We start from the raw sequence: 12,461 nt of genomic DNA, 5'->3' as shown, positions 1-12,461 counted from the left end.
TTTTTTTTTTTTTTTTTTTTTTTTCCCCCCCCCCCCCCAACCCTCCCTGCCTCGCCTCTCTCTCCCCCCCGCATCCAAAAAAAAGTATGGCCACTGCCAGCCTCTGTGAGCTGGTCCCCTTCCTGCACATCTGGTCTCATCAAGTACAGAAATCAAATCATTCCAGATCTCTGGCCATAAGTGGTATCCTTCACACTAGCGGGTTGCTGTTAGCACTGTCCATGAGAGTGCAGACATTCCAAGTTGTAAACTTGTTTGATTTGGATAGTAGATAGAATGATCCCACTGGATGCAACTTTCCAGTCAGCTGACATGAGACAGACTGTTTAGGGCACCTTTTCTAGCCCCCTCCCAATATGGGGTGAGTAGATTGGACTCTAAATAGGCCTGTTCAGTCATGATTGCATCTGCCAAGTTGCACCTGTCTCAGTTCTAAACACAACATGACTATCATACAGTCATCACTTGTGTAGGTCCATGACTAGGTGCTTCCAGTAATCACTAGCACCTGCCCTTGTGGCCACATGCCCATCACCATAGGATTTGCCATTGAAGGAAGATGCCTGCACATGTCATTTTCTAATGCGGGGATGCCACTGTACATCAGCAGTCACATGGTACTTTGCTGGAAGAAACCTTAATCTGATGGAAACTCAGACAGCTTGAAGTTTCTGTTACACTGCAGCCTTCATCCACCTTTGCACCCATTATGAAGTACTCTTTCTTTATCTGCCTGGTCCACTGTTGAGGACATTTTTTTGTTTGTTTTTTAATCACTATTAGTCTGCCACCGTGGGTCATTTTACCAGGAGTGTGACACTCCAAGCAGCTTTGCTCTGAAGGTCATTGGTAGCACGTCACCTGCACCATATCCAGGTTGCAATCTTGGGAGGCTTTATCACCAGTTTAGGCATTTATACACATACCTATTTGTCCCACAATGCACTAAGGATCCAGTGGGTCAGAGAAAATTCAGTTAATCAAGTCTGCTCTCTATGCAAGCTGAAATGCACTCTGCTGCTCCACATGCAGTTGCACAAGTGGCAAAATGTGCATCAGCGCACAGAAAATGGCAGTGGTGCACTTTTGAACTAAAACATCTTTGATGTGTTTTAGTTCAGAAGCGCACTGCCACCATTTTCTCAGCACTCGTGCATTTTGACACTTATACAACTCCATGTGCCGCAGTACTAGGCACTCTTAAAAGCATCCAGCACTGTGGAACAAGCATGTGTACAAATGCCTTTTATTGCTACATTAATCCCAAGACCCAGAGGAAAATTCAAGAGTGAAAGAACAAGTGGTGGAAGGACAAAGCAAAAGAGGTTCAAAAGTCTGCTGACAGCCCTGATATGTATAGATTCTTTAGCACAGCCAAAGTTATCTATGGGCCAAGCATATGAGGAGCCATACCTTTAATGCGTTGTCTTTGGAAGATTTTCTGTAGCAACTAAAAACCAGAAGAATGAATCCCGGTGTTCTGGCTCAAGCAAACACCACCAGCATTGAAGCCATGTTTATACAGCACCAGTTCCATTGGCCAGGATGTGTCATAAGGATGCCTCACAACCAGCTCCCAAAACAGGTCTTATACTCCCAACTCATGGATGGTCACTGCTCTAGAAGTGGGCAAATGAAGAGATTCTAAGACACCTTGAAGGCCATTCTGAAAAAAATGCAATATTAACATCAATACTTGTGAGACTCGAGCACTAAGTCATCCCTAGTGTTGCCATGATGTATGACAAAGCACTGATCAATTTGAGCAAATGTACCTCACTATAGAAGTGGATAGACAGGAGAAACAAAGGGAAAAGGCTGTGCCCCAACATCACTAAGATCTTTTCTTGTAACTATTTGCCATGTCAGCAGTCTAACATGCATCTCAAATAGGCTCTCTCTGTCACCTATGGACTCGCCAGTGACTTCCCTATTTACTGGAAGACTGTCATCCTCATGTTGGGGGACTGCCAATGATGTTAATAGCACCATAAATAGGAACCTGGCCACAAGTTGTTATCAAGCCAAGTTATGGTGTGATAATATAGCAAACAGGCCAAAAGATATTCCACATATAATGTGGAACATCTTTGTGGCTTGTTTCTATTTTACCTTTAAATTGAAGGTGTGCCATTTTAGGGCTGACCCATGACAGATCCCCACACTTAGTTGAGTGTAGGGATCCAACATGAGGCAATCCCAGGGTCCTGGACACAGCCATCCCCTATGTGATCAGCGGGATTGGGCCAGGGGCAGCATCAGGTCCTGGACCCAGTGATTGTCTGATCTCTGAAGGCAGATGATGGAGGGGGAGGGAGGTCATGAGCCTGACATCAGGGAATGTCTTCCCGATCTCAGACTCACTGTGTCCTAGACCTTTAAAAAGTGGGCATACAGCTGGGAGCCCCAGCTGGACAACTGCTTTTTTAAAATTTCCAGGGTGCCTGTGGAAGTGGAACCTGTGGGGCTGGAAGCTCCCTGCTCCCCAGCTGCAGGTGCCACTTCCAGGGAGTTCCCATCATCCCAGCTATCCATGCCCACACAGAGAGCTTTTGAATAGTGCTACTGATGCAGCTTCCATGCCAGGGACTTTAAACCCTCTACCCGGCAGCTCTGGCTTGGCTGCCTGACACAGGAAATCAAAGGTTACTGGCTGGTTTAAAGTCCCCAGTGGAGGAAGTATTTTGGATCCCTCCCCCCTCCCCCCACTACCTGGAGCCTCTGACTTCCCCCACCTGCAGCAGCCTAGCCAGGACTGTGGGGCACAGGGTTTTGATAATTAAATCAGCTGACTGTCAGCCTGGTGAGGAAAGCCTTAGTCTCAAACTAGACTTGAGGATGTCCCAGGCAGGGTCAATAATCAGTTGATTGTCAGCCTGGCACGAGACCACACTGAAGCCAGTTTGAGTCCCCAGTGGGTCCCAGGAGCCCGCTGTCAAGCAGTAGATTGTTGGCTGGGCTGAGCTGGGTCTTCAAGCACTCCTCTTTCAACTTGCTGGTGCAGGGGGAGCCTGGCATTATGATCAGTGTATCAATATACAGTAGTTTCATTTCTTCACAAAGTTTGAGCACCAAAAATCTATGGAGCATGGCACAGAAAAGAGTAAGACATGTATAATGCAACAGGGAACTGAACTCAAGAAGTTCCTCCTCTTCCTGAGGAAATCAGAAGCCTGTACCTCGGGCTGCTTTTGTGATGTACTTCCTCAGTGATGAACTGTGGGGTAGCAAATGATCTTTTCTTTACCAAGAAAACTACCACCTATAACAGGCTGGTTCCCTTCCTTTTTGTTTTCTCTCCCCACTCCCTACCCAGTATGTCCAACAAGTAGCATCATGAAGTTCCAAGGAGAAGGCCTGCTTAGATTGTACTTTGGGGTAAAAGTTATCCTAGGAATTATCACAGAAAGGTAAGACTAGAAGGGATCTCGCAAGGTCATCCAGTTCAGTCCCCTACTGAAGGCAGGATAATCCCTGACTAAACCAGCCCTGCCAGGTATCCAGCCTGCTCTTGAAAATGTCCAGAAATTGAGATTCCAAAACTTCTCTAGGTAGCCTGTTCCAATGCTTGACCACCCTCATGGACAGACAGCTCCTCTTAATCTCCAGCCTAAGTTCCCTGTTACAGCTTTCAGTCCATTGTCCCATGTCCTGTCCCTTATAGCCACACAGAAAAGCCCACCTCTCTCTATAACTACCCTTCAGATATCTGAAGACGTGTTATCAAGTGTCCCGTTCTCCCCCCCGCCCCAGTCTTCTCTTCTTCACATTAAATAACTCTAGTTCTTTAGAGGCAAATTCCTTCAAAGCATATTAATCACCACCATTTGCAAGAATAGCTTATTGATTTCTGCCATTACTGCACACTCTCATGAAATACAGGTGCATTTCAGGTGCCTTGCAGATGGAGCAAAGCCAGATTTGCATGGTATAAAATGGCTTATGCACATGCATTGCAGTTGCTAGCTGTTGGCCCCTCGCTAGTTTGGATGTTGATCCTTCCATTTACATTCCAGCAAAACTGCATTAGATTTAAACAGTGGGGGCCAGATACAAAGGAAGAAATCATTAACAGGGAATAATTGAAACCACCACTACTTCGAAATGTTAAGAGCTTAATGTCTCCTGAAATACCAGAAACCAAGCTACCTTTGTCCTGGGCTAGGACGTAATAAATGTGAACAAACATGTAAAGTTGCCTTGATTTCAAAGCAGTTAAAATCTTGTCACGTGTCTTCTCTGGGAACTCCTGTTCTTGTGCACCGTCCTTGTGTCCTACTGTATGAATAGCTTGCTGCTGTTCAGAGCTTTGAACTTGTTGCTTAATACATTATTCCATAAAGCGTGCAGGAGGTAATTTGTTCTGCTCCTGTAATTCGGTGACCAGAAAAGGCTGAGGAAAATTGATTGACAAAACTTCAGAAAAATTAATAACATCTATAACAGCCCTTTAGCTGAATTAAAACTCTTTGAATTAAATTCTTTCTTCATACATATTAGGAGGAGGAAGAAATTTTACAGCATGCCAACTTTCAGGTTACAGAAGCAGCGTGTCTTGTTTTGGGAATCTACACTTCTGGCAACAAATTGTGTAGGAGAAGTTAAATATGAAAAGAGGATTACCATTTTTAAGCTCTAATTTGAAGGATAAACTATCATAAAAGGCAAAGAAATAAAGCCATTTTGTTACCTATTTTGGGACAGTACTGTAACAGATGTTCAAATAGGCTGCCACTTCACATGCACATGCTCAATCTCCTCCAGGAAGAAATGGATTTGCAGTGTGTTCTATTTTTAAAAAGACCTAATTGGCAACTAAGAGCTATGTGAAATTAATGGGAGGGGGGTGGGGGGTTGTCCAGTTTCTGGTGATTCTGTATTTCAAACAAGGTTTAACAAGTTCTTATGTACAAGAGAAGATCTAGATGAGTGGATCTCAACCTTTCTAGATCCAACACACCCCTCATTAGACTCGATGCACTCCTTGGAAAATGCCAGCTCTTAGTTTTCACTTGTCTTTTGACCTAAGAAAAAATAATACAGCCTTCTTTTCTGTTGCAAAGAACTCAGAAAGATCAGAATGTTTTTACCACTATGGATTCCTATTTGAAACCTCTAGGTTTATCTTGTAAAACATGTTGGCAAACCTAACAATGCTGAAGCACCCTTGAAAGACTCAAAGCATCCCAGGATGCTGTGGCACCCTGGTTGAGACTCATTGATCTCGATAGGTAAAAGTAGGCTTTTTTGTGAGGAGACTGATTACTGAATGAGAAAATATATGATCGACAAACAGATATATGCAGACAGTACTTAATGCAAGTCTTTGGATCTGCCAAAGAAAGTAGAAACCTTATCTTAAACTACAGACTTTACAATGTTTATATTCAAGCAGCTTGCTTATAGCCTCGGGAGCATTAGCTACACCCGTTGAAAATGAAAATAAGAATGCCAAATCTGATTATCTAGTATAAGTCTCCTTAACTTGAAAACCACCTTTCAGGAATTTAATTTTTCAAGTCCCACAATTTGAGAGATCCAGAATTCTTTACCAGTCAAAGTAGAAAAATCAGTTGTTACAAGGTTCTGGAATTATATTTGGTAGCCTAATGATTATTCTGGCTGCAGAAAACACTCAGACTGTCATCTTCTAAATCTTATTTAAAAGTCATATATGACATGGAAATACATGAGATATTACTTTCCGGGGGTACCATCTGTCATCTGTATAAGTATTAAAAAGGATAACATGTAAGGTTTAGCAGAATGTATGTACAATTGACAAATGTAGTTAGCACAATTGAAAGTTATGGGTGTCATGCTATTGCTTTTTAATAGCCCCAAAATTTATGTGATTTCAGAAAATTGTATATGCAAAATGAAGACTTTTCCATGAGGATCCTACTTGGAGAATTAGTTGAAGAGAGTGCTGAGAGAACAAATTACAAAAGCTTACCTGTGTTTCATTATCTGTATGTTAAAGTGTACAGCCTTATTCCTGTAGTATCTCTCTATGAAAAAATGAAATATTTAGGACAGATGGGTTTAGTTCATCCAAATCTGAGAAAGTATGTCATTAGCGGGTTGCTTCAGATGTAATGACTAACCGTGGAATGGTAAATATTTTTCCACTGGTTGCAGGTATTCATAGGACTATTTTTAGATATCTCTCTTAGTACTGGTTTTGTTTGTTTGTTTTTAATAACATTTTAGAGAACCTCTTGCTTTTTACAGTCACCTCTTTGGATATTTTGGTGTTGCTGTTTTTGTTTTGTCATAGCTGTCTAATTGCCTGTGAATTATTGTGTCATAACTTCCTGTTTAAGGTAACTGCATTTTACTCTAAGGGCTGTACCACCACTCCCAAATACCAACCCTGAGTAGCAAGGGTCCATAAAAGGAGCTCTGTGAGAGTCTAAGAGGAGGAGAAAATTCTTCTCCCTTGTCCCAGAAGGTAGTGGAAGCACGAGTAGCAGGGCCAGTCACCATCACATTCTGACATCCTGCCTCCATCTGCATTATCTCTGGGACTGTTTGTAACCAGCGGGGTGAAGCAGGATTTGTTCCATTAAGACCACTCATTCCATTTTCAAGTTATGGCAACATATTGGGAATAATCAATTTTAAAAAGTTCTCCTTGGTCACCTTGTTTACTGATTAAGCTGATCCTTTTTATGTTCCTGTGTGAACTGGTGTGACCAGCTGTGATAGTCATCAAAATGAGCACTTTGTCATGCTTGAGATTTTCTGCAGAGTCCTAAAATGACAGGCATGTATGAATCTATGGAGCCAGTACCGGTTTCAATTCAGTTATTCAACTATTTTCCCCTCCCTCTGACTAGAAGTTTTTCTGAAAGGATTTTGAAAAGTTATAGAAAGAGGCTTTCAAGTTATCTTATTTCATTCTTTCACTATACAGATGCGATTATTCTAGTAAAGTTTGATCCAGACACACGGGCAAATGAAAGAAACGGGGATGAATTTAACCGGTAGGCTGAGGATTGGACACAGAAGAGGGGCATGTTATTCCCAGCACTTTTCATATACCAGGCATTTAAGTGGGTACAGTGTCAGAATACAGAACTCCCACTGTGTAATCCACATGTCAGGATAGATCCTTCCACCTTCTCCTGCAGTTCAGGTCACTTCTGAAATGTCTCCCTCTCACCCTGTTCGCCCAGTAAATGGAACCTTGGAAGCACAAGGTCCATTGTGAAATCCTGAATGTGACTTTTAGGAATGGACCCTTTAACCTTTGTCCACACTAGCAACAAATTACATGTTCCTGTGTTCTCCAAGCAGATTTCTCATTCCTGTTTCTTTTTAACATGCCTGCATCTCACCAATTCTGCAAGAAAAATGAAAAACCTCACAAACACGAGGCCAACAGGGAGCCTGTTCCTTGTCGATTCCACCAAGTTGGTAGGCAGGGTAGCCCAAATGAGGTAAAACAGCCCCTGAAAATCCCAGGGAAACCTTGAACTGGGGACAGAGTGTGCAGATGAGTTGAGTCAACTGTTGCCACTGGCTTCTTCAAGGCAAGAAGCAAAACCCTTTTTTCTTTCATTTGCATGTATTCTTTATCTGCCCAAATATGCTTTCCTCTCTGACTAGTGCCTTCACACTTACTTAGATTGGGGGGTGGGGATTTAGGGTTCACTGCTGCCAGTCCCTTCTAACATTCCCTCCACTGAGCTACACCAGGCATTTTAGATTTTGCGCTGTGAATTGTCACAATCTTGCTGATCTTCTGTCCAATTATAATAAATACACAATATGTCTATAAAAATCCATGCACTAAGGAGTGTTTATCATGTTTACAAAAGTGTGTTGGTAGAATCAGTTTCCACATATCATGCAGCATTCCCTTGGTAAAATATTTAAATTATTGCTTTTATCTCTGGTTTAAAATTCACTGTCTTTTGTACAGCATGCTCCAAAGGCTGGTGGTTAGTATCCTGGAGTTTGGGAGATCCACATTCATGTCCCTTCTCTGACTTGATTTTCATTCCAGTTTATCCCAGGCAGATTAGAAATTTGAACCTGAATCACTCGCAGGCTAGTACTTTTACCAGAGTGTTGTAGAGTGTTGAGACTCTTTCTCTGCATACCTCAGATCCAACAATTGTCCCAACGAAAGTGTTGTAGAAACTGAATATTTCAACCAGTTTTGTTTTTAATGAATACAAATTTTGCATTATTTTTTTCCCTGTAGCTATGATACTTGCTGGAAGAGCATATTATGATGGCCTTGCAAAGATTGGAGATATAGCAACTGAATCTCCTGTTTCTAAAGAATTAGGTAAGTAAAACTGTAAATCATATTTTATTAAATTTCAGCATAAGGTGCTTCTAATTTTTGCTTTTCAGATGATTAGTCACAAAACTAATTAGACGTTCACAGAAAAGGGGTGGGCTGAAAAGAGTCCTGGGGCTGACTGTGTGCTACGTGAACCCCTCAGCAAACTCTATTATGCTGAAGGAAAATTTTTAGATGATTGCCCTGCACAGGATGGAGTATTTCATACCATTAGCTTTGATATACAATAAGTTCAGCACACATTCTCAAAATCTTACTGGTGAGGCTTACAATAAGGCTCTGAAGAACAAAATGTGTTTTTTAGAATCACCAGATTTTTACTAAGTGTCAATTTCAGTTTGGGGGTAACCTCCCATCTCCACCTCCTGGGCTTCACACATCCATTTCAGATTTCATAAATTAAACACTTCTGCTTTTCACGGTACATATCAGTAGCATAAGTATGCACTTAAATTTGCTACCTCTCTCCTTCCTTTTAAATAGGAAATAAAAAATTATATTCCTTATTTGTTCACTCTTGCTGTCTGGAAGCACAGGCACTCTTGAAACAGAGCTTCTTGTTAAAAATTATTTTTTGGTAGGGCTGTCTCTAGGAGGTCAGTGGGGTGACCAAATCCCAGGAGTTTATAAAATATGATTCGCAGAGAATTCATGGGATCATCCATGCAAAAATGTGTTTTCCTTGCAAGGTGGCTTCTAGCTGTTCTACTTTGTCTGATGGGATATTTTATATAGGAGCAACTAGGTAATTAAAGAAACAACTGAAAAATGTTTAGAAGCAGGAGGAGTTGAGTCAGAGAGAGCAGAGAATTCAAATATTGCCAAGAAGTAAAAAGGAACTAATTTCCCAACCAGTAAATTGAAAGCAGTTCATTGAAATACCTGAGTGTCCACAGCATGCAGAACAGTCCTGGACCAGGCCAGTGGGTTGGGCTTCTTGTGCAGAGCAGATTCCAAATGGGCTGGGATGGGCGTCATGTGCAGCATGAGTCCCACAGTGGGCACCACATGTAGGGATCATGAGCTGCCTGAAGCAGGCACTGCATGTGATGCACATCCTGAGCCCTGCACTTGGGGCCACTCCATAAACGTGGGTCAACTCAGACCAAAGGGACTGGATGAGTGGGTCCACAGGACCGATATGGCCTGAGGGTTGGATCTTTGATATCCTTGCTGTATATAAATGAAAAATATTATATTTCATTTTCATTTCAGATACAAAAGTTAAGAAATTTTAGGAAATAAATGATTGGGATAATGTATATTAGCATATGTTGTTTAATTGCAACATTTCATACCATCATATAGCTGGAAATTTAATCCCCATATTAAAATTTACATTAGAAATTTCAGTTACATTCTTCAGTAAGGTTATTCAGTTTGTACAAGAGGATTAACTATACTCTATTTAAAGGTCAGTCTTTTGAAAGAGTAACATCAAACTTTCAAAGAAGGATTAAAATCTGTGACAGTACTCTGTAACAATATACAAGTAAATTAAGTTTCCTAACTCCCTGTTACTTCAGGCACATTTTCAAACAACCTGATGTTTTAGAACCATACCCTGTCTATTTTCCCTTTAGGAAGCAGTGAAGTTATAACATTCAATCTACAAAAACACAGCTGTTGTGGAAATATCTGGGGTTGTGTCTTCAATAAGAAGTATGACATCACTGCAGAATTCAGCAAAAAGAAACTAGTTTGTTGGGGGGGATCCCTCAGTTACTTTGTCAAGTTTTCTGTTCTTTTATACATTTAATAGTATCTCTTGTTTCAACTATACTGTAATGAAAGCCTTTCCCTAAATTACTACATATTAAAACAGAGTGAGAGGTAATAATTTTTTTTTCTCCTTAATATCTGTGGAAAAAAATGGCAAGAGTTAAGTTATTCTGGGGGATTGGATTTTTTGTGCCTGCCTGTCTTTTCATGACTTATTCTAACGCTGCCATTGTGTGCGACTTTTCACATTTTGCTAACAAATGGTGGGAGTGGTACAACAGCAAACAGCATAAAGCAAAGTATAGTTCATAACAATCATTCTCTTTCTTTCCTTTCCAAGTAACTTACATAAAGTATACTTTCTATTTTGGGCTATAGACCATAACAAGAATTCAATATTGTATAAATCCTTTGCAGTTGTATAAAAATAAATGGAGAAATTATAGTTACTAGTAACAAAACTTAGTTCTGCCTTTTTGCTTTTCTGTGCCTTTGCTAACCAGTTCTTTGACCTTCAAAGAATTGGTCAAAAGGCACAGAAACTTTATATTTACAGAAAGACATGTAGCTGGAGGCTTGCCCTCTTTTCTAAGTTATGTCGCTGGGTAATCTGGAGCTAACTACTAAAAATAACTCTGTTTATTGCCCTTTCTTTAGTAGAGGAAAGTCGTGCCCCTCCCTGCCCCCCCTCACCTCCCCTCAAAAAAGCTTAGTTTGGGCTAGCCTCACTGACAATGTTCGTTACTCCATTCATTAATCTTTCCACCCAGTAATTATGAAATGTCCTGAAAATAGATTTTTTTAAATGTGCATTCTAGCCTTCATTAGGATCAAAGCCTTAATGCTACACTTCACTCTACGTTATGCTGAGGCTGTTGCTGTAGAATTTATTTTTTCATTGAGAAAGTCTTGGATTTCTTCCAGGTTGGTCTGTGATAAAGTACTTCGTGTAGAAGTACAAAAGGTCAGAGAACACTGGAAGAAACACTGTCATATTTTTAGGAGCCTGTGAAAAACCGTTCTTACATTTTTAAAGAGGCTGTCTAAACAGCAGTGAAGCAGCTCTCAAGCCATTAGAGGCAAAGGCATATACTTTTAAAGTTAAGAGGTCCTTGTGCTTTATCTTGGTTTAAATGCTAAGTCTCTCTGTGACTCTTACTCTTGCTGAGCTAAGTCAGCAACACTTATGTACATTCTGTGACTTCACTGGTATTAATCTTGGGCCAGACTCACCTTAGTGTAACAGAGAGAACTGTATGTCTTAAGTGAGTTTCCTTGTAGATTTGCCAATAGGCCCTATTCTTGACCGGCAGCAACCTGACCAGATCTTCTGTTACCTTCCCCAGCAAGAGAAGGTCATGTCAGTTTTAATCAGCTGTGATCCTATACAGAGTGTGTGTGTGTGGTGGTAGGGGGTTGAGGGTCATGTACTAATTTTCCACAATGTATTTCAGTTGATTTTTGGTGCTTTATTTTTATATTAGGAACCCAGCGTGACTCTTTTCCATACGTGAGTGCCTTCACTAGTATGCTAGTCATGCTGTCTACTGAACTCTCCTGTAGGATCCATGAATCATGCATTCCTTTCTATACAGCACCACAGTTTCAACAGATAGGGTGGGGATTGACCCCTCCCCCCCACCCACTCTGTGGCTTTGTGGTTAGGGCACTCTCCCAAGAAGTAGATGTGGGTTGAGCTTTCTCAGGTGATGGGGGCCTGCAATCCAGGTGTTCCACTTCTGAGCAAATACTCTAACCAGTCAGCTGTTACATCAGAGGCAAACAGCATTCCCACCACTATGGACTGCATCTTAGAAATGAAGCAGCTATGGGTGAAATTTGTGAGGAACCCAATCTTGTCAGTGTGGGTTAGTGGGCTCTGTGCATGCAGACAGGACTGGGCCACCTGAAATCCAGAAATTACACCTAAGTTCATTTAGGGCTTAGGAAGGAGATGGGCACCTAACCTCAGGCTAAGCACTTCTGCACATACACAGAAGCATAACTGCCAGCCCCTGGGAGACTTCCAAGCCCAACAGAGAGGCACCTTGGCAGTGTAGGTGTTTCTGGGCATAAGCAGCCACTGAATAGGAGTTTTTTGGATCTCCACTCTGGATTTAGGTAGACTTAGGTGCCTAAATCTTATTTTATAAGCACCTAACTTTTTGGATCTGCCCCCCATTCACCTAAAATCTTGGTCAAAGTTTCTCAAATCTGTCATTAATCTCCCAATAATATACTTTCAAGATCTCAAGTTGTTCAAAGATGAAGTTGTAGACCTAGTGCCAACCATATGTGTAAATATTTATTTACTAAGCGGGGGGGGGGGTACGGAGTGTGCAATACGAGGATTACAGAAAAGGAAGTAAGATCATCCATTCCTCCCCACCCCTTCTTGCAACCTGTGGAATATCAGAAG

At 41.4% G+C, this 12,461-nt stretch overlaps 1 protein-coding gene and 1 long non-coding RNA gene across 3 annotated transcripts in view; one reads left to right on the top strand and one right to left on the bottom strand.

Moving 5' to 3' along the window:
* The window catches only part of BAIAP2L1 (BAI1 associated protein 2 like 1), a 77,870-nt gene that overhangs the window by 20,610 nt on the left and 44,799 nt on the right, over positions 1-12,461 (top strand). For both annotated transcript variants that reach the window (XM_019512886.1, XM_019512887.1), the window contains exon 3: positions 8,216-8,302. In XM_019512886.1, coding sequence (XP_019368431.1) covers positions 8,216-8,302 — 87 coding nt within the window. The remainder of the gene's footprint in view (positions 1-8,215; positions 8,303-12,461) is intronic.
* Positions 8,309-12,461, bottom strand: part of LOC109294497 — a 24,264-nt gene continuing 20,111 nt past the window's right edge. Inside the window, exon 4 of the long non-coding RNA XR_002096531.1 lies at positions 8,309-9,493. This is a non-coding gene — a long non-coding RNA (uncharacterized LOC109294497). The remainder of the gene's footprint in view (positions 9,494-12,461) is intronic.

The sequence above is a fragment of the Gavialis gangeticus genome, unplaced genomic scaffold (assembly GCF_001723915.1).
Source record: "Gavialis gangeticus isolate Ggan-Ray unplaced genomic scaffold, GavGan_comp1, whole genome shotgun sequence".
NCBI lineage: Eukaryota > Metazoa > Chordata > Crocodylia > Gavialidae > Gavialis > Gavialis gangeticus.
The sequence above is the reverse complement of the archived record's forward strand: the minus strand, read 5'-3'. Positions and strand labels throughout refer to the sequence as shown.